A 26,573-nucleotide genomic window follows, 5' to 3' on the forward strand; every position below is an offset into this window, starting at 1 on the left:
TGCCGGACCAGCTTTCTGACATCCCATCTGTCAGTAAGCACACTTGAACTGTAAAGAACAGTTGTTAAGTCAATGTCAGAAAGTTTTAGTGTCTACAGCTGTTAAATAGAAACCTGAACACAATGCAAGTTCAGACACAGCATGTTCCCCTCTCCTAGCTAGCTATGACGAGACGTTAAGAGGATTTCGTTCTCTTTTTTATGATCACAGGGGAAAGAGTGAATTCGATTTCCCACCATTGCTAGTTATATAGATGAGTTTGCCTTTGGGGAAAACACAGGGTCCACGCACACTGAGAACAATGGGTAAACCTGACCTGAGCATGTGCACCTCATGTACGTTTGTGATACCTTCAGAGGTCAGAAGGCATCAGATGCCCTGGAACTGGAGTTGGGGATGGTTGAGCTACCATATGGGTGCTGGGAACTGAACCCCCAGTTGTCTGCAGGAGACGCAGGAATAGCAAGTCCTCCTAACCACTGACCCCTTTACCCCTGACCTAATTCTTTTTCTTTTCTTCAATAGTTTCACATGGTTCGGCAGGGTACACCTCAGTGGTATCCCTAGCACCAGACATAGTAGTGTCCTATAATAAAAGCTAACCTTTCTAAAACTAGCAGTCACTGAGTGAAACACTGATATCCAAACAAGACCATGACGAACAAGGACATGAGTGTTTTATTTATTTCTCAGTGTTGCAAAGCCAGTGCTTCACCGTGGGAGAACAGCACAAGACGAGACAAAGACGGGAATCTCCTGCATCTGACACTGCACAACACCTCCCCACAGGCCCAGCATTTCCAAGGAGAAGACACGAAGTCTCGGACCAAAATCCAGTGGTGGATATGGGCAAGTCACAAAAGTACGTAAGATACACCACTGTTATCCTGAATTATGAAATTCCCATAACCAGTAGGTAGCATCCCACCTTGTAACTGTGGCTGGTCTGGAACTTGCTATGTAGACCGACCTTGAACTAACATCTGCCTGTTGAGTGCTGGGATCCCATGGTGGTCTGTCACCAAGCCCAGCTTCATAACTACTTTTCACCACAGATGATCTTAAGAATTCTAAAAACCAGAGCTTAACCCCTAGTCTAAATACTTATTACGGTGATTATCAAAAATCTGTACACTGTGTTTATCTGCATCCATTAGGAAGTTGGGGGTGGGCCTTAAGTAGCACTGTCAAGAAGAGTTCCTTTCCTTCACTATTGCTAAGTTATGTCAAGTCCTCTATTCTCCACTAGTTTAAGACAAGCATGCTGGAACAGGGCACGTCCCAGTTCTATGTGGAAGCCATGGTCACTCCTCAATGGACTTCACATATTTCTCATACGCTTCTTCACTCATTAATTCATCCAGCTCAGAAGGGTCACTCAGTGTCATCTTGATCAGCCAACCTGTACCCAAAACAAAACCTCAGTTCAAATTGCCTTTTCGAAAGTCAAATTCATTCAAAATGTAAAATTTTAAGTCCCTCAAATTAATACAGTGCCTTCATTTAAGTGATGTTGTTGCTCTAACATACATCCATTCTTTCCTCAACAAGTTTAGCCCTCAGACATTAGTGGGCTGGAGTGCTGGCTCCGTTCTTAAGAGTTTACTGCCATAGCCCAGAATCCATGGTTGGTTCTAAGCACTGATATCAGGCGGTTCACAACCTACGAACTCCAGCTCCAGGGAATCTAGCACGCTCCTCTGAGGGCCCCTGCACTCAATAGCCCTACATAGAAACAAGTAAGCTTTCTCTTGTTTCCATTCTTTAAGACAGGGTTTCTGTTTAACAGTCCCAGCTGTCCTAGAACTCACTTTGTCAACCAGGCCGGCCTTGAACTCAAGACATTCGAATGCCTCTGCCTCCTTCAGAGGTAGAGTGGAATTAAAGGTGTGCACCACCATGCCCAGCTCAAATAACTTTAATTAAAATATTTAAAATAAAACCTTGGGGTGGGAGAGATGATGGCTAGGCAGTTAAGAGCACCTGCACATATGTTTCTTAAAGGCACACCAAATATTAGCTGTTAGAACTAATGGCAGTAGAAAGACCGAGACCGAATGCCAGGCATGGTGGTATACACCTTTAATCCCAGCACCTAGGAGGCAGAAGCAGGAGGATCTCTGTGAGTTTAAGACCAGCAAGAGCCATGTAGAGACCCTGTCTCAAGCCATCCAACCCCAGAGAGGAAGGGAGGAGCTAGGATGGGGGCACCCTAGAAAGTCTGAAGGGCAAGACAGCAAGCCAAAGAGAGCCACAACCAAATCCTAACATCGCCACCTATTGGCTATGTGGCCTCCGGTTACTTTTGAGGTTGTTCATTCAACTGTAATAGGGAGAAAACTGCTGGAGGCACAGTGAGTGAGTTACCTCTGTTGGAGTTAAATTCTTACCAACAACTTACCGTCTTCGTAACATGATTTGTTGACAAGCCCTGGGTTTTCGGCAAGTGCTTCATTGACTTCAGTTACTTCTCCTGACAGAGGAGAGTAGAGTTCACTGGCAGCCTTCACGCTTTCCAAAGCACCAAACTCCTCTAAAAGGAAGCAGTGAAAGAAATTAGTTAACATCAAGTCAGTGACTTAAAAATATAAAATGTCGGGCTGGAGAGATGGCTCAGTGGTTAAGAGCACTGACTGCTCTTCCAGAGGTCCTGAGTTCAATTCCCAGAAACCACATGGTGACTCACAACCATCTGTAATGAGATCTGGTGCCCTCTTCTGGTGTCTCTGAAGACAGCGACAGTGTACTTATATATAATAAATGAATAAATAAATCTTTAAAAAACATATATAGGAGTGGTGGTGCACTTTAGTCCCCGCACCAGAGTCAGAGGCAGGGGGAGCTCTCTAAGTTTACAGCCAGCCTGGTCTATAAAGTGAGTTCCAGACCAGCCAGGGATACACAGCGAGACCCTGTCGAAACAAACAAACAAGATACAAACAGGAAATCTGGTAAACGATGTAGCTAGGTAGACAGAGCGTTTGCCTAGCATGCATGCACCTTAGGCTCATTCCAAGCACTGCATAAACTGGGTGTGGTGGTGACACCTGTAATCACACTGCTGGGGAGACAGGCAGGAACATCAGTTCAAGTTCATCCTCAGCTACACAGGGAGTCAAGAGGATAGCCTGGGGTAAAGAAGATTCTGTCTCAAAATAAACACCCCAAACAAAAACCTTTTTTAAAAAATTCCTTGAAGTGGTTCCTTAGGTAAAGATGCTTGCTTCTAAGCCTGATGACCTGAGTTCAATTCCCAGGACCAAGGTACAAGGAGAGAACCATCTCTTGCCAGTTGTCCTCTTGACACCCCTCAAAACAACAGTGTTAGAAAACAATTTAAGGGGGCTGGGGATTTAGCTCAGTGGTAGAGCGCTTACCTAGGAAGCACAAGGCCCTGGGTTCGGTCCCCAGCTCCAAAAAAAAGAACCCCAAAAAAAAAAAAAAAAAGAAAACAATTTAAAGACAAACTAAAAAAAGTGGTTACCCACTATTCAGTCATGCTAAAAAAGATTCTGACTGTCTTTATTTATAGTCAAAGTTCTGTTGGTTTTGTACAAGAAAGGCATGAATAGCTTCAACAACGTGTACGTACTCTGCACACTGAATGACCCTGGCAGTGCAGTGTCTGACACCAGTGTGCTGATGTGCAGTAAAACAACTTGTAATTTGCTAGCCACGCGTGGTGTCACATACCCTGGCCTGTGAAGGAGCCCTAAACATCACCCAAGGGACTTGGTAAGGCTGAAAGAAAGAACTGCAGCCCAGCCCAGGGAGCCTGCACCTTAGAGTAAGCAAAGGTCACCTAGTAAGATGAACGCCAAGTGTCTTCTTTACGGTTACTCCTGTGGTGAAACACCGTGACGAAGGGACTTACTAAAGGAAGCATTTAACTGGGCTGCTTACAGGGGGCTGGTCTCCTATAGTCATGGTGGGGAGGGTAGTGGCACACAGGCTGGCATGGTGTTGAGCCATTAGCTGAGAGCTTACATCTGACCAACAGGCCCACAGGCCAGGCAGAAGCCTGGGCCTGGTGTGGGCTTTTGAAGCCTTTGAGGGACACACATTATCTAAAAAGGCCACACCTCCCAATCCTATACAATCAGTTCTACTAACAGGGGGCCAAGCATTTAAACATATGAGCCTATGGGGCCCACTGTTGTTCATACCACGCCAAGCCTACATCTTAAGAGCCAGGCATCTGATCCCAGAACTAGGAAGCCGAAGCAAGGGATCTCCGTGAGTTGGAAGCCAGGCAGGAATACTGAGACCTTGGGGTTTTTTGTTTGCTTTTTGGGGTTTTTTTGATCTGTTATTCTTTCAATTCATTTTTAAAATTTATATATTGGTGTTCTGTCTACATTTCTGCATGTATTCTGTGTGCATGTGCTGACTCCCTCAGAGGCCAGAGGGGGGCATCAGATGCCCAGGAGCTGGAGGTACGGATTGTTGTGAGCCACCATATGGGTGCTGGAAATTAAACTAGCTCCTTTGGAAGAGCAATTAGTGCTCTGAACTATCACTCCAGCCCAGAGGCCCTGTTTTTATTTTGTTCTGTAAAAAAGGTACCTACTGTCGAGTCTGATGACCTAAATTCAATCCCTAGACCCAGGGTGGTAGGGAGAACTAACTGCCCCAAATTGTCCTCTGACCTCCATGTATGCACCGTGGCATGTGCAAAGCACACGCGCGCGCGCACACAGACCGACACACACACACACACACCGACACACAAAACCACACAGGCAGTAGTGGTGCACACCTTTAATTCCAGCAGGTGGATCTGTTTCAGGCCAGCCTGGTCTACAGAGAGAGAGAGTTCCAGGATTGCCAGGACTATACAGAGAAACTTTGTCTCAAAAAACAAAACAACAACAAAAACAAAAATAATCAACAACAACCAAAAAAAAAAGGATAGGGAGTTCAGTACAGCACTGGCTCAGCACAAGGCTTGCCCTAGGCACAGGACCTGAGTTCGGTCTACAGAATCCATAAACAAAGAGAAACTTTGCAAACCTCACACGAGATAAAGGTGGGCGTGTGGGGATAAGCTATTAAAGATACTAAGAGATCAAGACATCCAAGCGGAGCAGCACTGTCTTACAGAGTTCATGGTCAATTCTGTAATTCTGCTTAAGTCATATGACTGGTAAATTGTGAGGCTAGGTTCAAAAACTAGGTTCTGGGCTGAGGAATACCTGCTCCCAGTACCCACACTGCCCTTCTGAAGCCTGTGCAGACAACCAGGCATACACACGGTATACATGCAACATGCAGGCAAACACTCATACACATAAAATAAGAATAAATCTTACCCACACACACACACAAACAACAAAAAGTAGGCAGACTTTTATGTTGGATTCTCTCTGCTGTATGCAAAGGAAGGCAGATTTTAGCCTTTATTTTGCAGTGCTGGAGATGGCACCCAGGGTACACATGCATGCTAGCAAATACACTTGACCACTGAGCTACACCACAGCTCCCTTTACAACCAAAAGCGTTAGTATTATTTTTTGTGGGTGAGGAGGATAGCATTGATGGCCTTCCCTCTGCCCCCTGACTTTCACTGTAGACATTCCCTGTGCTCATCATCTGTGACATGGGTGGGAACTGGAAGAGAGCGCTTGCTGAGACATGACTTCTCCAGAGCCGGTGGCAGCCTTCTTCAGCCTAATTACACACACTGAAGGGGAAAACTGAGTAAAGACCCTAGGTCCTCCGTGGCTCTCTCTGAAACACCTTTTACCCACTCATCTGCAGCCTGCTCGTGTAAGCTAATGAACCAGTAACTGTTACACATTTCTATTTCAATATTCTCTTTTCCTGAAATTACTCTAACTGACCCTGAGTGCAAACAAATGGTCATTCAGGTAAAGGCCATGGACTATGACATTCCAAAATGAGAAGTACACTCACCTTGTTTTTTCAGTTTTGTCCCAACTTCAGGCAGACTGCAGTAAACAACATCTCCCAAAGCTTCCTAAAACATAAAAACATTAAAATGTCTAAGTGGACCCCACCAGAGAACAGGAAAGAGACAAACTAAATTTAGTCTATATTTTGGTCTATATATTTCACACACAAGGGGCTACATTCTTTCCTCTTCTTTATATCCCTTTAAACATGTAAACTGGGCCAGGTGTGGTGGGATATCTCTAAAATCCAATACTTAGGAGGCAAATAGAGGAGGGTTATGAGTTCAAAGCCAGCCTCAGCTACATAACAAGACTCCATTGCACAAAAAGAATAAAATTGGATGAGACTTGGTGGTACACCTATCAGAAGCCAAGAAGGGAAGAACCCAAGTTCAAGACCAAGCTAGGCTACAGAAGAAGTTCAAAGCCAACTAAGTCACCTTAGCCAGAGCCTATTCATCTCAAAATGAAAAGGAAGAGAAGAAGAGGCATACCTCAGTGATGGAGAACCTGCCTCACATGTGTGAGGCCCAGGGTTCACTCCACAGTACTTCAAAAATAATTTAAAATGTTAGGTGTACTGTGGGCACATGTATATATGTACTGCATATATGTGTGCAAAACTATGTGGACGTTAGTGGACAACCCTGCAGGAGTCAGTTTCCACCTGTCACCTCTGTCATGTGCATCCCAAGGATCAAACTTAGGTCGCTAGGCAAGTGCCTTAACTTGTTGAGCTGGCCCAGCAGCCCTAAGTATATATAGTTTAACTGGAGATGCACTACAAGAAACAAGCCTCCAGCCGATCTGACCTCCAGGCTAGAGGAACCCTGGGCACAGACTACATATTCCAACAATTACCACTGGTTCTGACCCAAACTGCAATGCCTGAAACCCTACCCACTGACCCATCAAACAGTGGTCCTCACAGACCTGCCTTCCAGGGCATCGCCGTGCCAGGTGAGTGACCCACCTTTGCTCACATCACCCAGAAGGGCTCTATCGCACGCATTTTGTACTTTGCTGTCTCATAGGTGATTCCCCTTTGTAGATAAACAACCTGTTAAACAACCTGTACTGTGCCCCCTCAGGAGGAATACAGCCATGGCAAAGAAGGTATCAAAGACGGAGACCTGAGAATCTAGCATGTCTGAGGGGCTGTGCATTTATTTTCTCCAACAGTTCCCCTTTCTCCCGTCTCACTGCACACATGCAGCAGGGAGAGACCACTGAGTGCTACTGCATGGACAAGGTTATAGAGAAAAGGCCAACCAAACAAAAGGGCTCTCTGTGTATTTATCCTTAGCTGCATGCCCTGTCCTTGGTCACGTGGGTCTCACAGTACCTATAAAGACAATGAACCCCAACCCCGCCCCCAGCTCGTGAGTTTGCTCTTAACTGCCCAACACCAAACACTTCTTAAATTATGTTCCCTCCTTTTGAGTGTTGACCTAGTATAGTAGTTTTTTCAAAGAATCTTGAGGTTGATGTCAAACTCATGGTGGTCTACCTGAGTATGAGGTAACACTTATGTCACCATGCCAAACATGGTATCCCTTGTAACAATACACGGGCCTACTAATGTACATCTGAACTCTTTTACCTCTGATTTTTCCCTAAGGGTCTTTAGAAGAGCCCAAAGCACTATACCATTTTTATAAGGTAGAGAGAATCCAATCTACTTGAGAGCACGCTGTTACAGATACATCAGGGCAGTCCAATACCTGTGCAAAGTTGCTGATTCCCACTGTTCCAATACCATCCTTTGCTGTTACCCATTCGTGCTTCTCTGTGAATTTACGCACTAAAACAGAAGACCAGTATTTCAGAAAAGTAGCAGCAGCATTTCCTCAAAAGCCCTTCAAACATCATTGCTGTCAAAGGCTAAGACTTCTCCAGGGTTGGTGATTGACTTAACCGACATTGCTTCAGTAGTTAGATGCCCAGTAGAACAACAATGTATAAAGATGAGGCATTTTAACAACACTGTGTAACCACAGATGGACCGAGATGAATGTTGAAAAGATTGATGTTTACGTAGGTGAGGGCCTTACCTGAATACATGTATGCATACCACATGTGTGCAAAGTCCACTGAGGCCAGAAGATGTCAGATCCCCAGAAACTGGAGTTACCCAAACCCAGGTCTTCTGAATAGCAACTAGTGCTTTTAACCACAGAGCTATCTCTCCAGCTCCAAAGATCACATCTTAAATGGAATCCTTGTCCATCTCTGGGCGTATCTGTTTTAACATCAGTCTAAATCATTCAAAAAACTTCAGAGCCTATTTCGTGAATTTATTCAATGACTTCTTTTGAGGACAGGATTGGGGTGATGGGTCTGGGGAGACAGAATAAAGCCTGCTTATACAGAAAGCAATGTATGCTAGTACACAGCTGGTTGACCTGGAATACAGGGGCTGAGGTGGGAATGTGGCAAGTTTAGCTGGACAGCGTGGCTATGCCTGTGACCTAGCACTTAGGAGGTGGGAGGACTGAAAGGTTAAGACCATTAGGATGGCTTTAGAGATGACCCAGCAGTTAAGATACATATAAAAGTAAAATACCATTAACACAATTCTAAAACACAAGAATCAATTCTGAAGGACTGAGAATAGATGATAACTTGTCTACCATGTGGGGCTCTGGATCAGTCCCACTGGTAGGGGAGGGGGGTTGATTTACACCGGGCACAGTAACCTGTAACTATAATACTGTGGAAAGGGGGATCAATTGAGTCTGAATTCAAGGGAGCTTGGGCAACACAAGACCCTGTCTCAAAAAAAGATCTGAAGTGAAGAGATCGCTCAGCAGTTAAGAGCATGAGTTGTTCTTGTATAGGACCAACCATAGGAGTGTGTTCCAACACTCGCCTGGCTGTAAGTTTAGTTTTAGTAAATCTGATAGCCCTCTCTGACCTCCAAGGGCACCAGGCACACATGTGGTGCACAGACATACATGCAGGCAGAACATGTGCACATGTGCAGCATAAATCTTTTAAGATCTGAAAACCAAAAGATTTAACCTAAAAAGGGTAATGTGAGTCTTTAGGTAGTTCATTAAGGTGACTACAACTTGGTTCTGAGGACTGAAACAAGCTTCCTATAACAACTATAACTTGGCCAAGTTCTTGTCAAAGCCTTGGCTTCAATTCCCAACCCTGCTAAAAAATAAAGGAAGAGGGATCTGGGTCAAAGATGATGTACGGCTATGTGGCTGTGGCTCTCAACTGCCATTCTCTTACAAGTCTAGAGCTCCCTGATCACATCACCGACCAACCATCATCAGTCCAATGCAACCCCTGACCAAAGAGGCAGACAACCACTAAAATGTGACCTGCTTGCACGATCCTTGGTCACCCTGCTAACAGTGAGTGCCGCTGCCCTGGCCTCAACTTTGCAGCCCTAGCTTGAGCCGGCAGCACTCTGAGCTCAGCACACGTAGGTCCACTTGTCCTCAAAGTCTGTATTGTCCTTTTAACCCAGGAATGCTACCTAAGCTTAACCACAGGTTGCAGTTCTCCATTAACCCTTGACCCTACTCAAGAAAGCAGATTAGGTAAGTAACCCTAGATAGAAACACAGTTTAAGGCCTGGGGATGCTGGGATGGGTGCTTGCCTGTCCCTGAGGTGGCTCTTGGTTCAGTCTCTACCATTGCAGAAACTGGGCCTGGTGGTGCTCACCTACCGTCCCAGCAACGTCAGAAGGACCTGAAGTTCAGTGATCCTCAGCTACAGGAATCGTCCAAGCTGAGCAAGTGAGATCATGCCTCAGAAAGCAGGCACATGCCTTTAACCCCAGCCCTCAGGGAGGCACAGGCAGGAGGATCTCTGTGAGTTCCAGGCCAGTCTGGTCTCCAGAGAGAGTTCCAGAATAGTCATGTTTCTGCCTTGAATTGAGAAAGTAGAAACCAAACCCCATCAGGGTTTGGAGTCACAGAAAAACTGAGCTGAAACTGAAGATATTGCATTTTCGAGGACAATCTCACTTAATAAGGGTCAGTGTTCGCTCTCTGGCGCTACACACTAATAGTCAATAACACTATTCACGACAACATGTCAAGCTGCAGGTGACAGGACCTGACTTCATTTCTTCCTCCCAGTAACTCTGAGGTAGCTGTTGCCTCCAGTGTTCTAATGCAGGGCACTGGGGTTCTGAGAAGTTGAGAGACTGCCTGAAACCACACAGCTGCAAGAGGAAAAACCAGAATTGAAGAATGTCTGCTTTAACAAGCGCAAGGCTCTGTACCCTGCATAATAAGTGCACGCACTATTCTGCCAGTTCAAAGAGGGTAAAAATGAGAAAACCTGAGTGGTTAAGCAGGCCACAGGAATTGATATATTAGGCAATATTTAACTAAATACCTGGAACTCGGCATGTAGCTCCAGCTGGCCCCGGACTCACAGCGATCCTCCACTTCAGCAGTGCTCACACTGCTACAGGTGGAAGCCACCCACCGTGCCTGCCTTGAAACGGAGTGCTTATTTGAGCATTTCTTTACCCCTGGACTCCAACCAGTAACAAACTGGAGGCATTTTAGCAAGAAAGGAACAAACGTGCCACTCCATACTGAGGAATAACGTGATCAACATTTTGAGTTCCACAGATTTCTGAGAAAGCACTTGCTGAGAGCAGCCGGTCCGATTTGTGCCGCCTGAGTAAGGTTCCCCACTACTTGCACATAAAACAGTTTCCCAGCTAACTGCAAGCGTACGCGTATAATGGGCAGGTCTCCCAGTTATTTCCAGTCCATCAAATCAGCCTCGTTTGAGCCCCAGTACACATCAATGACTCAGTTACAGACGTTAGAACTCTGAAGTCTAGAACTGTCTGTAGTTCACAGCTCAAGCTTCAGCGCTCCGCTTGGCTTTGCGGGGAGCGGGGGAGGAGAGTAAAAAAGCTTTTTTGTTTCAGTGCTTTGACTTTTCATTCATCTGTATATACATTCTGCAGCATTTTAGTCCACTTAGCAAACCTAAGCGCTCCCCACATTTAGAATCTCGGTGTACCCAAAAGCAAGCTCACCCCGGAACGAGTGGCCAGCTTACCTATGGGTCCAGCCGTCCTTCCCTCCCAGCTCCACCTTTCTACCCCGGGTTCAAAGTTTGCTTGTGTCTTCTCTCGCCAACTTTGGGAGAAGGGCCGCAGAACCAGGATCCCAAGAGCGAAAAGAAGCGCGGGCAGGGCTATAGCTCGCTCTGGCCCGGAGGCTTGGGAGTGGGGCGCCGGAGGTCTCCGGACCGGCGGGAGCGGTGACCACGTGCCTCGCACTTACCCGAGAGCAAAGCAGATCCGGTGCGCAGCGAGCGGACAGCGGCAGCGCTCGGCGCCCAGGGCCTTGGCGGGCAGGAGGCCAGGGCGATGCGCAGGCTGCAGGCCACAGCCCGCACACTCCTTACCACTCGCAGCGACATGATCCAAGGTTCCGAGGGTAACTGCGCTTCGCCTCCGCCACCGGGCCGGCGGGGACGAGGTGGGCCAGAGTAAGCGGAGCACCGAGGCCCAGGGGCGGGGCCTGGCAGAGGCGCGCTCTGATTGGACAGCTTGAAGATTCCACTTCGGATAGGACAACGCGCGCGAGGGGTGTGTACATGTGGAGGGGCTAAGGCCCGGATGGGGCTGTGTGAGAGGCTGGACTGACTGGGCGGGGAGGAGGCGGGATCTCACCGGAGGGCAGAGCTTCGTCCCAAGAGTGGGATCTTGCAAAATAGAAGCTCTAAGTCCGCAATTTACGGATTGCACTTAAGCTGCATCACCGAGCAGCCTGAGAAAGATTCCAGAAAGGATGGCCTTGCTGAGTTAACGCAGTCTCATGCCACTAAGTCCTAGGAAAGACGAGGTGCGGCCAGGCCCTTAAGCTTGCAGTCACGCCTATCTGCACAAGGTCACCATCAGGGGACTCATTTTGTCTAAAGACTGTTCTAGGTATCAAAGTCGTACCGACACGGATCACAGCTTTTTTTTTTTTTTTTTTTTTTTTGGTTCTTTTTTTCGGAGCTGGGGACCGAACCCAGGGTCTTGCGCTTCCTAGGTAAGCGCTCTACCACTGAGCTAAATCCCCAGCCCCCACAGCTTTTTAAAATGCTGAAAACAGCCTGGCGTGGTGGCTCACTCCTTTAATCCCAGCACTCAGGAGGCAGAGGCAGGTGGATCTCTGAAGTTCTACGCCAGCCTGGTCTAAAAAGCGAGCTCTAGGACACCCGGGGCTATACAGAGAAATCCTGTTTCAAAAGAGAGAGAGAGAGAGAGAGAGAGAGAGAGAGAGAGAGAGAGAGAGAGAGAGAGAGAGAGAGAGAGAGAGAGAGAGAGAAAGAAAAAGAGAGAGAGAGAGAGAAGTAAAAGAAAACATTCCGGGCTGGAGAGATGGCTCAGAGGTTAAGAGCACTGTCTGCTCTTCCAGAGGTCCTGAGTTCAATTCCCAGCAACCACATGGTGGCTCACAACCATCTATAATCAGGTCTGGTGTTCTCTTCTGGCCTGCAGGCATACATGCAGGCAGAAAGCTGTATGACGTATACATAATAAATAAATAAATGTTTAAAAAAAAGAAAAGAAAAATAAAACAATCCAGGAAGCCACTTTATTACCTTAGAGATCCCAAAAGGGGTAGAAACTCTAAACCCAACAGACAGAACCACATGATTTATGTGGGCCTGGTACACATGTGATTGCGGTCCCCAGAAGGTAGAAACAGAAGATCAAGATTGCAAGAGCAGCAATCTCTCTTAATCATTGAGGTATTTCTCAGACCCAAGAGAAGATTTCTAACATCCAGCTAAAAAGCGTGTTGTCCATCCTCGGGTCATCAAATCAGAGCCCTTCATTTCTTCTGCTCACTGTCAAGGGTCATGGGTTGCCATCACCAAGACAAAACAGGATTTACTTAACCTGATGTGGCTGTGGAAGTCCTGGGGAGAGGGAGAGAAGGCTCCCTGAAAAGGCCCAGCTTCTTCTACACCCTCCTGAGCAGAGACAAAAGCCTGGCAACTTAAAATGGGTGGGCTTTTCCTCCTGCCAGCAGGCCCCTGCTCAGGGACTGGCTTAAGTTCCAGACCATATCAGGACCTATTTACAGCACCTGTAGGCCAACCAGCCACCCTGTCTTTCTTTAAACTGACCAGCTCTATAGGGAAGACTCTTCAAAACCAACAAACAAACCCAACCCTCAAGAAGAGACTCCAGCCAGGTGGTGGCACACCTTTAATCCTAGCACTCAGGGACAGAGGCAAGTAGATCTCTGAGTTCAAGGCCAGCCTGGTCTATAGTGAGTTTCAGAACAGCCAGAGAAACCCTGTCTGGACAAGCCAAAGATAGATAGATAGATAGATAGATAGATAGATAGATAGATAGATAGACAGACAGACAGACAGACAGACAGACAGACAAAAAGACTTATAAAAAGAGGAGGAAAGTGGTTTTCTTGGCTTTCCTAGTCACCAGCCTGCTTTGCATAGGGTCTTTCTGTGTCTGCTATTTTTCATCTCCAATAAAACCCTCTCTTCAGCGATGATTCTGTCTGCTCCTGCTTACTGTGTTCAAGATTTCTCAAAAACTACCTGTAGAGACTTTTCCCTGCCTTTAAATTCTTTAACCGTAAAAACAAACCCAATCAGGACCCCAGAAGAGCTAGGCATGCTGGGATTGCAGGTGTGCACCACTACCATCTGACCGTGGATTTTTGACCTTGTTCACATTCTTGTTTGGTTGGTTTTGGTTTTTGTTGCTGTTTTTGTTGTTTTTGAAGACAGTTTCCTCTGTATATCCCTGGCTGTCCTGGAACTCACCCTATAGACCAGGCAGGCCTCCAACTCAAAGAGCCATTGTTGAGGTTTGGTCCGTTGCTGTGTGTTGTAATGCTAAAATCTCAGCCTAGACTGAACATGGCAAGTTAGATCTCAGGGTTATTAACAGGGAAGTAGACAAAATAGCACAAAGGGTCGATATCTGCACAGCTCTAGTACTTTAAGGCTTATTATAAATAAGCCTTTTGTTTGGCTTCCTTTTGTTTGGGAACTACATGATCTAAGGTGGGGTAGAAACCCCCAATTAATATTTACAACAATCTGATGCCTCTGCTTCCTGAGTGCTGGGATTACAGGTGTGTGCCACCAACCACTGATGCTGTCCTGTTCTTTAAACCTATCACTTGTCATTCTTGGTCCCAGCAAGCTAACAGGATTCCTATTAGCATTCAGGAGTCTTGAGAACCTTTCAGAGACAACTGCCAATAACCAAAGCCATGAATTAATTGTTCCATGCCTGTGTATTTTATTTCAAGGAGAAAGTACATCAAATCAAGCCCACACACATGGCACTATTATGTATGTATATATTGTGACTATTTTCCCAGCAGGGCTACAGAACTCCTCTACAGACAGCAAAGCCAGTAGGACGGTAGTGTCACTGGCAAGTGCAGGCCGGAAGCTCTGCCCCCACCCCCACCCCCATTCCCCACACCCTGCCTCTGCCACCTGTGGATGAACAGTTTAAATCCCGGGCAAAGCTTGTGCTGGCTGAAGGGACAGAGTGTTAGGGGACAACTCCGGCTGCTCACTGCTGCTCCAAGTCTCTTCCCTTTTACATCTGATGCCCAGAAAGCTGAGGATTTTCATCAGGAGCAAGTCCGCAATCTCTCCTTCCTCTGAGAGCTGCAAGAAGAAAGGACCAGGTGGTGTATCTGGAACCATCTTAAGGTTTTACTGCCTTGTTTGGTCCCAAAGATGAGGCTAGCGCTTGGTGGTAGAGCGCGTGCCTAGGATGCTCCAGGCTCTGGGTTTTATCCTCAGCACCACAAAGCAAACAAAAATAGTCTGTTTGTCCCAAGCTGAAAGTCACTAGGTTGTCCTAGACTTGGGATGCCCTTCTACTGGGGCTCTACCTCCACTAGGGAAGGGCAGGCCTATGCTTCGTGTTGTCTGCAGCAAGCCCTCTTTCTCTGCCGAGGATGCCTGGGCTTTCCTGGACGTTATATCCCAAACTGGACAGGGAAAGCCTCAGTTAGTTACTGAACCTAGACTTAAGCACAAGCAGCCTTTCAGAACTGACTGTCTGCTCACCTCACTTACCTTTGGCCAAGTTCTCTTCCCCTGTCAGTATTACCCTTCTGCCTGCCCTGCTTACCTCAGTCTAGCCCAGTATGGGAGGGACTGGGATTCCAGGGGAAGGAGAAACTAAACAGGTGTTTCTCACAATGCCTTTCCCTTACTTAACCACAAATGACAGATAGATAGATAGATAGATAGATAGATAGATAGATAGATAGATAGATAGATAGATAGAGCTTTAAACCAAAGGAAAAGGCATGGCTCCACAAACCTGTAATCCTAGCCCTTACACATGAAGACAAGAGAAAATCAACTTCAAATCCAGCCTGAGCTGTATATCAAGATCCTGTCTCATTCAGAAACAAACAAAGCAAAGCAAAAACACACAGGAAATAAGACTGGCAGGCCAGACTTAAAGGCTGTAGACAGAGCACACAGACACGGTGCCACAAGCCTGTAATCCCAGCACGTGGGAGGCAAAGACAGGAGGATGAGGAGTTCAAGGCCAGACTGAGGATCCTCCTGAGCTCTTGTCTAAAACAAACAGCAAAACTGTACATACATTATGAAGAAAGCCATCCTATTGGATTAGGGATTCACACTGCTCCAACATAACACCACTTAACTGATTATGTCAACAATGACTCTGTTCTCCAGTGTGGCCTTTTATGGAATAATGGGGCATAGTTAGCACCCTGACCTGTTTCTTTAGAGGACAATCATTCAATCATAATAGGCATAACTCCCTCCAAAAAGGTTCTTAGACTGTGAAAATATGGGCAATGCTCAATTACAAAAGATAATGTAGGCCAGGTGTAGGGGCATATGCCTTTAATCCCATCACTAAGGAGGCAGAGGCTGTTTAATCTGAGTGTTAAAATCTAACCTGATCTACAAAGATTTCTTTTTTATATACATAATTTATTTTTTTATTTTATGTTCACTGATTTTTGCCCGCATGTGCATCTGTGTGAGGGTGTCAGAAGCCCTGGAACTGGAGTCATAGACAGTTGTGACCTGCCAAGTGGGTACTCGGAATTGAAACCAGGTCCTCTGAAAGAGCAGCCAGTGCTCATAACTGCTGAGCCATCTCTCCAGCCAAAGATTTCTTTAAGAGCGAGTTACCAATGATGGATACTACAGCATAGATGAGCCTCAAAAATATCCTCAGGCCGGAGAGATAGTTCAGCAGTTAGAAACACTTATTTCTCTTTCTGAGGACCCAGGTTCGATTCCTAGCACCCACACTGGGCAGATCACAACCGCCTGTAACTCTAGTTCCCGGGGATTCTAGAAACTTTTCTGACCTTCACAGGAACTGCATGCAGGTGGTGCACACACAAACACAAAGGCACACACACACACACACACCCCACATGCACACATACACACATATGATCTCATTTATGTGTAGACTAGGTTAAAAGAGTTTACCTGGTCAGACTTTTGCTCCTCGCTGAAGGCCACCAGAATGACAGAGATAAACAGATTCAGTACCACAAATGTCATAAAGACTATGCAGGACCCAATGAGGAGGGAGCCAAGAACTGGGCTGTAGTCCAGGACCTGCCAGGAAGGAAGGCAGTCATTACGCTTTCCCTCAGCAGCAAGTCAGGGCGTCTGAACTGAGAAGACTGGGGACAGTGGCCTCTGTCAGGGGTGGGAGTGTGGGCAGAGGAGCTCCCCAGAGCTGCCCCAGAGGGGGTATGGGCTACACCCCTGCCCACCCCTGCTTCCTCTAAAATAAGGCACTATAGCTAGTGAGGGCTGGGTATTTCTACAGCCCAGCGTGGCCCTATCTGACAGTTCTTCTGTAAGCAGGAGCCCCCAGAGTGGGCTGTCTAAAGGTATGGGGAGTGCGTTTCCATTGGTCTAGAGAAGCCCCATGTGGGCCAGGCACTGCATTCAAAGCTGGCATAGGGGTAGGTGGGCATAGGTGAAAACTTTGATTTTTCAAAGTTTCACACAGATTGCAGTAGCCACGCCCTCCCACCATTACCTCTTCATAGTTGAAGATCCCCAGCTGAAGGCTGATCATTGTTTCTGCCGCGTCAAAGAGGGTTTTGTAGGAACGGAGTTTCCAACCAAATATTAAATGTGACTGTCATGGAAAGAGTATTCATGAACAGGGAAAGAAAGCGTAAAGCCTCCCCCTAATTCTGATGTTTGAGAGAGTAGTAAGTCAGCCACTTCCTTGGCCTGGCCACATTGTGGACACCTAAGCGGTCATACAAGTGAATACATATACACACCCAGCTCAATATGAGACATGGGTCTGTGCATGCATGACTAAACACATGTGAATTGTGTGTGTGTGTGTGTGTGTGTGTGGGTGTGTGTGTGGGTGTTTCTGTGGGCACTGATACATGCACATATGCATTTGTGTATGTTATGTTTGCCTATGTTATATGCTCTGGAAGTGTCTGATCCATAACTTGGCTGCATTCTCAGCCTCCCATTGACAGATACCTGTGCGCCCACCAGCACGGGAGCATCCGGATACTTCAGGGGCTCAGGTACCCCTTGTCCAACCCTCCCGCATCATTTGCCGGACTCAGGGATGGCACTGGCTGCTCTCAGGCCCCAGCCTCTCTCTCTACCTTGGGAGGATGAATGGGGCTCCTCCCACCACGCTGTCTCTCATTTCCCTAACACTGTCGCAGGACTGCGGTATCCGAGGAAAGCCCAGAACCCCCTCCTTTTGAGTTGGTGGCGTCTGGCTCCACAGGATTTCTGCCTTGTCCCTGATCTTTAAATGGAGGGCTAGGTAGAGCAACAGGAGTTAAGGTATTTGCAGGAGAGTTGTTTGGGAGAAAACCATCCTTACACAGACCCTCCACCCTTCTCTCAGTGCACCTCAGCCTGGGTGGGATGGAAGGAGGAAGGGGAGGTGAGTGGGCGGAGCCGAGATGGCTAGAATGTACAATGGGAGCGAGTTGGGGATAAGAACAGCGCAGCGCAGACAAAGACGTGCAGGCTGCTGCTGCACATGACCTAAGGGATGACAGCTACTGAACTGGACAGAGCTGGGCTGAGATAAGATCAAGGTGGGGCTAAAGGTCAAAGACAAAGGGGCACCCGGGACTAAGTTGGAAAGCCAAAGCCGTGGGGCTTCTGAGCTTCCGAGTGGGAATGTGTATTTGGACCGAGAGCAAGAAGAGGTCAGAAGGAGCCTTTGCTCTCCTCGTTACTTGATAATAAGAAAGAGGTGAAGACTCCGGTGCTTCATGGTCGTCGGCTTTCTAGTGACAAACAGATGTAATTGTCAACATGTAGTGTCAAGGGGCAAAATGAAAGAACGTTGGCACTACCGAGTCTGAGTATTTAGAACAGCATGGCCTGCACCCTCACCTCCCCATCCCTGCCCTAGCTCAAGGAGAGGGTGGGCCGATTCACCCACCAGCGTAGGAGCTCACTGCTCTTGCCTAGAAAGCAGCTGAGAGTCTTCTGAGCAATTGGGGCATGAGACCCTGCAGTCTGAGAAGGGTTGGCTGCAGAAAGCAGCCCGTCATGAGAGACCATGGGCCCTTCTGGTCTCAGATCTCACACTGCCTCACCTTTTTACTGAGCTTCCCCATCTTGGTTCTTGGAGGTAGCAATTTCAGAAGCTCCCAGTTAGCAGATCCTGGATTCACAAACTCTGTCACTTCCTTCGGATTCCCAGTCTCCCCCCTAATCCTGACTGGCCACACAGTATCAAGTAGCCTTTACTTTCACCAAGACCTGCCTGAGGAGGTCCCACAGGAGGTGCTCACCGCAATGGAGTAAGCCAGGAGCATGATAAGAATGACGGTGACAAAACCTGAGATGTCGCCCCAGGCACTGCGCAGTGCTGACGTGATCATGTTCATTTTGGGATTCAACCTGAGCAGGTGCCAAAGCTTCACTGTGGACAGCAGGACAAGGAAGGCGATGATGTAACCAAGCGCAGCATCAGCCGCTGCCGTCTCGCTGAAACTGACCCCCCTGTGGGAACAAAATGGGAAGCCCTGCCATCTCAGATACCAGAGGAGCAGGGCCGGAGCCCATCGGATCCAGGGTTAGATTTACCGTGATCTAGAGGTCATCATGTCCTGAAAGTGGTCTGGAAGACAAAGTAGTCCCAGTTCCCCCCAGTCAGGTGGTGGTGATGATGGTGGAGGTGGTGGTGATGGTGGTGGAGGTGGTGGTGATGGTGGTGGTGGTGATGATGGTGGAGGTGGTGGTGATGGTGGTGGTGGTGATGGTGGTGAAGATGGTGGTGATGGTGGTGGAGGTGGTAGTGTTGGTGGTGGTGGTGGTGGTGGTAGTGGTGGTGGTGACGGTGACAGGGATAAGAACGACAGTAGCAGATGTACCAACTAGGTGGCTCAGTGGATAAAAGTAATTTCCATGTAAGCCTGGCTACCCGAGTTGATTCTAGACCCCATGTAAATGTGGTACAGGTGGAAGGAAAGAACCAATCCTTGAAAGTTGTCCTCTGACCTCCACACCTGTGCTGTGGCATGTCCGTGCTCCCCAACAAATAACCATAAATGAAATAAGCTAGGTGTGGTGGTGCATGCCTGTAATCCCAGCACCTGGGAGGCAAAGACAGGTAGATCTATGTGAGTTCAAATCCAGCCCGGACTCCTACATGTGAGTTCTGAAATAGCCGTGTACAGACCCGATCTCAAAAACAAACAAACAAAAAAATCAAAATAGGGCTGGAGAGATGGCTCAGCGGTTAAGAGCACTGACTGCTCTTCCAAAGGTCCTGAGTTCAATTCCCAGCAAGCACATGGTGGCTCACAACCATCTGTAATGGAATCTGATGCCCTCTTCTGGTGTGTCTTAAGACAGCTGCAGTGTACTCATAGACATAAAATAAATAAATCTTTTTAAAAAATCAAAATAGGTTAATACATCAATAAAAGAACGATAGTGGGGGGGCTAGAGAGATGGCTCAGCGGTTAAGAGCACTGACTGCTCTTCCTAGTAGGTCCTGAGTTCAAATCCCAGCAACCACATGGTGGCTCAAAACCATCTGTAATGAGATCTGATGCCCTCTTCTGGTGTGTCTGAAGACAGGAACAATGGACTTATAAGTTTAAAAAAAAGGAATCTGCAATTACAAAGTCAGAAAAATTCTTTTTTTTTTTTTCCGGAGCTGGGGACCGAACCCAGGGCCTTGCGCTCGCTAGGCAAGCGCTCTACCCCTGAGCTAAATCCCCAGCCCCCAGAAAAATTCTTAAAAAAAAAAAAAAGAACGATAGTGGTGGTGGTACTGATGATGGTGTTGGCAATGATGTAACAGTGACAGAGATGTAACAGTGATGATGAGGATGGTGATGGTGGTGATGATGATGATGAGGGGGAAGAAGTCGGAGGAAGAGGAGGAGGAGGAGGGTGATTGGGATAACAAGGTCTTGAAGATCCAGGGGTTTGTTCCCAGGACCTTTAACCAGTAGTACTGGTCATTGGCTACAGAGCTATGAAAGGATGGCAAAAGAGGACTAAGTTAGGTGTGAGGGTTGGGAGGACGGATAGAAGACTCTGTTGTAGTAATTCTCTTTTTCTCCTCCCTCGCCCCTCACCAAAACTCTGTGCCCGCCCCACTTTCTCTCTGTCCAGTTACAGACCTCGCCTTAACTTGTGCCAGCTGTTGGTATTCTGTCTAAGCTCCACCCCCACAGCTACCTGGTTCCGCCCCACAGTTGCCTGGCAGCAGCCAGTTATGCATGACTATAAAGGGGGCTGCTTGCCCCCTCCTCTCCCTCTTGCCCTTTCTCATCTCGTGCCCTCTTTGTCCCTGTCCCTTCTTTCCCCATCCCCCCTTCCCTCCACGTGCCCATGGCTGGCCTCCTTTACTTCTCCCTTCTACTCTTCTCTCATTAAACCTCTCTACGTGGAAGCGTGTTGGCTTGGTGTGCTTTATCTGAGGCCAGCCGAGATGTAAACCCTAACCCCATCCCTCACCTGCATATAGACATCAACCTACAAGAGTCTTTTGAGAGCCTTCACCTCCCTGCTTTGGGTCACTAAATGCCACTGACATTTGAATATGTTCCCAGCTTCCCTCATATTGAAAGAAGCACGGGGTGGAGATGGGCTATTTGTTGTGCTAATCAAGAATCTGATTTGCTAGGGTTGGGGATTTAGCTCAGTGGTAGAGCGCTTGCCTAGCAAGCGCAAGGCCCTGGGTTCAGTTCCCAGCTCCGGAAAAAAAAAAAAGAATCTGATTTGCTTTGTGCCATTGCACTTCAAGATGAAGCAGGTCCTGCTGTCTCCGTTACACAAGTAAGAACCGGGAGTGGGCACAAGGTCACTCAGCTGGGGTTAAACAAGACAACTTCTGAGGGGAGGAGCGAGCTGGAATCCAGGTGTGTCTGATCTCAAAGCCCTCCGTGTGACCATCTGATCTGTGCCGTCGTATTCCAAATTCCGTCTGAATACTAGGGTGACATTTTGTTGTTTTGAAGCAGTCACTCATGTTGCCCAGGGTGGCCCCAAACAGACTAAGGACGACCTTAACCTTTTGAACTCCCCCCCTCAGCCTCTCAAGTGCTAGGATTTCCAGTGTGTAGCACCGTGCCCAAGCCAGTGCCGATATACAGGTTTTCTATCAGCTTCCATCAATCGCTCAGTAACGGGTTTCACCAAGCTAATTCTGTACATGCACGTGATGTGGTTTGTTTTGTTTTTAGCTGTCTTCAGTCACACCAGAAGAGGGCATAGGATCCTGATACAGATGGTTGTGAGTCACCATGTGGTTGCTGGAATTTGAACTCAGGACCTCTGGGAGAGCAGTCAGTGCTCTTAACCGCTGAGCCATCTCTCCAGCCCGATGTGTTTTGATTATAGTGTGTTTTTACTCACGCCTCTTAACTCTCCTGTCCCCTTACCCACCTCCTGCTGGTCCCCTTCCTAAGCAGCCCCCCTCCCTTCTTGTCCTTTTGGGATTTGTTTTGGTGAGCCAGTGGGTTTAACTAGACTTGTGGTTTACATATACACCAGCAATTAACCAGAGTTTACAGCTTTTCCAAATCTGTTTCTCTGATCGGTACATTTAAATTTTCTTGTTTGTTTTAGACAGGGTTTTTTTCCCCTGCTCTGTAGCCCTGGCTGACCTGGAACTCACTCTTCTAGACCAGGCTGGCTTTGAATTCCCAGAGATCCACCTGCCTCTACCTCCCAAGTGCTGGAATTAAGGGCCCGGGCCACCACCGCCCAGTGGTATTTTTAAGTTTTATGCAGACATATCACATTTCTCATTTATTGAAAAAGGTACATCCATTGACAGGAGGAACCTTGCCGATCAGGCCCAGAGCCTCTACTGAGAAGGCAAGAGCTCTCCCATACTCCAGCTGGGCTCAGCGACCCACCAGAGCAGCTTTCTACAGGGAACCTAGGCACGGGCTGGCTTTGTCCCTTTAGGTCTAGTCAGGGCTGAGTGAGAAGCATCATACTACAGCAGTCTCCAGCCTTCCAGAACTTTCCTCCTGCCTGAGCAAATGGGAGCTGCTGGTATGGATGGGTCCTTCTTCCCTTGGCTCCTTGAGCATTTTCCTATTCCTACTCCTGAGCTAGCAAGACGGCTCAGTGGGTAAAGATACTCACCAGCAAGGCTGATGACCTGAGTTTGATCTTAGAGACCTACACAATGGAGAGAGCACTCCCTCAAGCTGTCCTTCGATGTTCACACGCATCCCCCCCCACACACACACACAAAGTAAGTATAATTAAAAAACTCAAATAACCAGTCCCCACTCATGTCATTGGATTGCTCAGTCTGTGGAAAGAATAACAATTCCTGGGCCCTTGTCTGAGAAGGTAATTAGTGCCACTTACAGTGAGCCTCTCGACTTTGGCTACATATTAGAATAAGCCGGAAGAATGATAAAATACCTACGGCTGCCAGAGCGCTGTCTCTGGATATCATGAGGACATCTGGGAGGCAGTCTGACCCACAGGCCTAGCTCCCTTCCTCCCAGAATCCTACTGGGAGCCAGAGCTAAGAAGCACTGGGTTGCAGAGACCGTGAAACAAATCACTAGGTCTTAAAAGGTCGTTTATTAATGGGTGTGAGAGACAGCTCTGAGGTTAAGAACATAAGCTGCTCTTCCACAGGGCCCAGGTTCAATTCCAATGCCCATGCGGTGACTCACAACGATATTAACTCCAGTTCCAGGGAATCCTCCACTGGCCTCTGGCCTCCTTGGGCACTACTAGGCACACATGTGGTGCACAGACACATGTTTAGGCAAAATACCCATTGTGATGAAAGCCAATGTTATGTATCTATAACATACATTCATACTTTGTAGCAATTAATACATGCTCATTTAAAAATAAGAAATGAAAGAACCCTCTCCAGTTTCCTAAGTCTCAGGCCCACGGTAAGCTAAGGGCAGCTGCAGTTATATCTGTGGGGACTGCCCTCTTCCCACTCGGGGCCAGCAGGGTTTCCAAAGCCTCTTTCTGACAGGTATAGGAAGGAGAGGCAGGGAAGGGCTAGGGAAAGAAGAGAAGTCACTACATACTCGCCCCTGTTCTTCCGATAGTGCTGGAGGTCACGATCAGCCAAGACGGCTCTCTTTACAAACACCACAAGGGCGCTCCAGCTGGCCAGGATGATGGCCAGCTCCAGAAGATTCCACTTGCTGCAAAAGTAACCCCACTTCTGCTTCCTCATGAGCTTGCCCTGGAAAAGGGTCCAGAGAGATTCTGCTTAGGGCTGTGGCAATGTCTGCCCCTTCATGCCTAAGGTTTCTAGAGGATTTACCTTGGCCCCACCCCACATACATATACTTCCTGGAGATCTCTCCTCAACCTGCTCCTGGTGACTCGGGCTAGCAGACTTGTAACTAAATACAATAGCTAAGAATGTATGTGTGTTAACTGGGATTGAGCCTGGGGTCTTAAGCTTTCTAATCACGCAGTCTGCCATTGTTATATCCTCAGGCATCTTTTACTTTTTATCTTTAGATAGACCCTTGATAAGGTACCTAGTCAGGGCACTGAACTTGCTCTGTAGCCCAGGCTGCCCTGGCACTGACCATCCTCCTGCCTCTGCTCCCCAAGGTCTGGGATTACAGGTATGTGCCCTATGCAGTTGGGTACCCTGCTTTAAGAGGCTCCTGTTGCATCACAGGAGATTAGGGTGAAGGTCAGATGACAGACTCTGACTTCAAATTCTGAATTTTGATAAAACACTTGTCTAGCAAGCAGGTAGCCGTGGTTAATAAGCTAACCTTGGTAGATAAGGTCTCTGGGCTTTTGTGCTTCCTCTGAATGCTGAAGAGGACCTTTCTTTTGTAAAGAAAGAACATAATATCCTTAGCATAGTGCCTGCTTCATAGGCAAACACCAAACCTACCATCCTGGTTTTCTTTATCTATTCATGGTTGGTGCATGAGAAAGAGGGAGAGAGAGAGAGAGAGAGAGAGAGAGAGAGAGAGAGAGAGAGAGAGAGAGAGAGAGAGAGAAAGAGAGGGGTGTCAGACTACAATTTATGGGAGTGAATTCTCTTCTACCATATGAAACAGCAACAAAACAAAACCTTTTCCACCTGCCTCAGTCCCCCACCACCTCTGGAGGTAGGAAGGCCAAGGGATGAAGTCACCAGGCTCTGTAGCAAGTGTCCTTACCCACTAAGCAAGTCATCTCACCAGCCTGTCCTGACTTTAAAGAAGTTGTTAGGTTAGGCCAGGCACCATGGCTCACTCTTGTAATCCCAGAAGTTAGGATGCCAAGACAATAAGATTGCCACTTACGGGTTGGGGATTTAGCTCAGTGGTAGAGCACTTGCCTAGCAAGCACAAGGCCCTGGGTTCAGTCCCCAGCTCCAAAAAGAAGAAAAAAAAAGATTGCCACTTAGGAGAGACCCTGCAAACGGAATGAACAACGAAAAAGGGAAAAGCAAGAAATAAACCCGTTGTTGGTGCAGGAAATGGTAGGTAACCAAGATGCCTGGTTTAGACAACCCGTGTACATGTGTGGGGGAAGGAGAGCTCCTCGTCCACTTCAGGTAAGGTTGTGACATCTTTAAACTCTCATAGTGCGACATGGTAGTGAAGGTGGTTAAGGCCCACAGGTGAGGACAGAAGATGCTAAGAATACCACATGCTAAATTCAAGAGAACCCCAGCCTTAGGAACGGTCACTTCTACTTCCCATCATCCCTTCTGTTGGCATTCTGTGTAAGCTCCACCCCCACCGTTACCTGGCAACAGCCAGGCATGCCTGACACTATAAAAGGGGCTGCTTGCCCCTCCTCTCTCTCTTGATCTTGCTCCCTTTGCTCCCTCTTACTCTCTTCCCCCTTTGTCCCTTCTCTCCCCATTCCCTTCCTCCCTTCTTTTCACTGCTCATGGCCGACCTCCACTATTCTATTTCTCTACTTCTCTCTCTCTTTCTCTGCCATACTACCCTCTTAACTCCCCTCCCCATGGCCTGAATAAACTCTATTCTATACTGTACTGTCATGTGGCTGGTCCCTCAGGGGGAAGGGATGTCTCAGCATGGGCCTGCTGAGGCACCCCCTTCCCCCAGTCCTCCATAGAATATACCTCCCCCTCTATCTTTTTATCAATATATTGGTGCTGAAACCCAGGACATATCTTCTCTATCTTTTTATAAACACATTATCTTCACTTAAGACTTCGGAAGGTTTCAAGTCAGAAGCCATAGGACCCACCTCCCCCTAGCAAGGACTAAGCCTGAGATGTCAGTTCCTGAGGAATACCAACCCTGGTCCTTCTTGCAGCAACCTGGATTGGCACTCAGGAGCAACAGAAGGTCTACCAGGCAAGCCCCTGGGGCAAAAACAGCAACAAAACAAAACAAAAAACAAAACCTTTTCCACCTGCCTCAGACCCCCATCTCTGGAGGTAGGAAGGTCAAGGGATGAGCCCCCTTATCTCTGCCCCCTGAGCCCTCTTCCCCCTCACCTGCTCCACCATGTAGTAGAAGAGGAAGAGGAAATAAACGAGCTCAGCCACCACCACGAAGGGGTGCCAGCCATCCGTGAAGGGGTACAGGCGTAGGCTCTGCAGGGTCACGTGTGAGAAGAAGGTACCTGGGGAGAAAGGTGCCTTCTGTTCGCCTGTGTATTGGAACCCGTCTTCTGACCAGACTCGGGCCACAGACCTCCAGCCCTCTCAAAGTTGGCAAGGGGAAGACAGATGTCCTTAGGACAAGGAGATACCAAGGACAGTGGACAATCCAGAAAGAGCTGCTCCAGCAAGTCCCTGAGGTCTTCCACTTCCGGGGTAGATGTGCATGCACAGCACCTCACAGAGCGCAGAGCCCGTCCACCCAGCATCTTTTTCCAGCCTCCCACACTGCTCATTGAAGCCATCCTCCTCACAGAGCTTCCCGGAAGACCATCAAGTGGTCTATACTGCAAGCCAACCTTCCTGTGCGTTATCTGCCATCATTTATCAATCTCTTTTTTAGTTTGAGATAAGATCTCACCATTGTTGGTATTCTAAGCTCCACCCCCACAGTTACCTGGCAACAGAGAAGTATGCTCCACCCCACAGTTACCTGGCAACAGCCAGCTGTGCCTGGCACTATAAAGGGGGCCACTTGCCTCCTCCTCACTCTCATCTCTCCTCTGCTCTCTTGCTCTTCCCCTCTTCCCCTTTGTCCCTT

The 26,573-nt window shown here is 47.7% G+C and overlaps 2 protein-coding genes across 2 annotated transcripts in view; both read right to left on the minus strand.

Moving 5' to 3' along the window:
• Nucleotides 1-660: 660 nt before the first annotated feature.
• On the minus strand, nt 661-11,418 carry Gcsh (glycine cleavage system protein H). Its single transcript, NM_133598.2, has 5 exons — nt 11,190-11,418; nt 7,640-7,719; nt 5,917-5,980; nt 2,402-2,533; nt 661-1,402 (listed from the first exon to the last, which is right to left on the minus strand). Exons 1-5 carry the CDS (start codon nt 11,326-11,328, stop codon nt 1,305-1,307), a joined length of 513 nt encoding a protein of 170 aa, NP_598282.2. The 5' UTR covers nt 11,329-11,418; the 3' UTR covers nt 661-1,304.
• A 2,743-nt stretch (nt 11,419-14,161) lies between these two features.
• Nucleotides 14,162-26,573, minus strand: part of Pkd1l2 (polycystin 1 like 2) — an 86,974-nt gene continuing 74,562 nt past the window's right edge. The window contains exons 38-43 of the mRNA XM_039098121.2: nt 25,868-25,995; nt 23,460-23,620; nt 18,714-18,924; nt 16,958-17,059; nt 16,393-16,524; nt 14,162-14,562 (exon numbers count right to left, since the gene is read on the minus strand). Coding sequence (XP_038954049.1) covers nt 14,401-14,562; nt 16,393-16,524; nt 16,958-17,059; nt 18,714-18,924; nt 23,460-23,620; nt 25,868-25,995 — 896 coding nt within the window. The 3' untranslated portion in view covers nt 14,162-14,400. The remainder of the gene's footprint in view (nt 14,563-16,392; nt 16,525-16,957; nt 17,060-18,713; nt 18,925-23,459; nt 23,621-25,867; nt 25,996-26,573) is intronic.

This window comes from Rattus norvegicus, chromosome 19, assembly GCF_036323735.1.
Source record: "Rattus norvegicus strain BN/NHsdMcwi chromosome 19, GRCr8, whole genome shotgun sequence".
Lineage (NCBI taxonomy): Eukaryota > Metazoa > Chordata > Mammalia > Rodentia > Muridae > Rattus > Rattus norvegicus.

Bases quoted from the DNA above. Each gene is read 5' to 3' on its own strand.
- Gcsh (NM_133598.2), bottom strand. From the start codon at position 11,328: ATGTCGCTGCGAGTGGTAAGGAGTGTGCGGGCTGTGGCCTGCAGCCTG. The intron at 7,720-11,189 runs GTAAGTGCGAGG...CTTCTGTTTTAG, and splicing joins CGGATCTGCTTTGCTCTCGG to TGCGTAAATTCACAGAGAAG. The intron at 5,981-7,639 runs GTATTGGACTGC...TTTATGTTTTAG, and splicing joins GAATCAGCAACTTTGCACAG to GAAGCTTTGGGAGATGTTGT.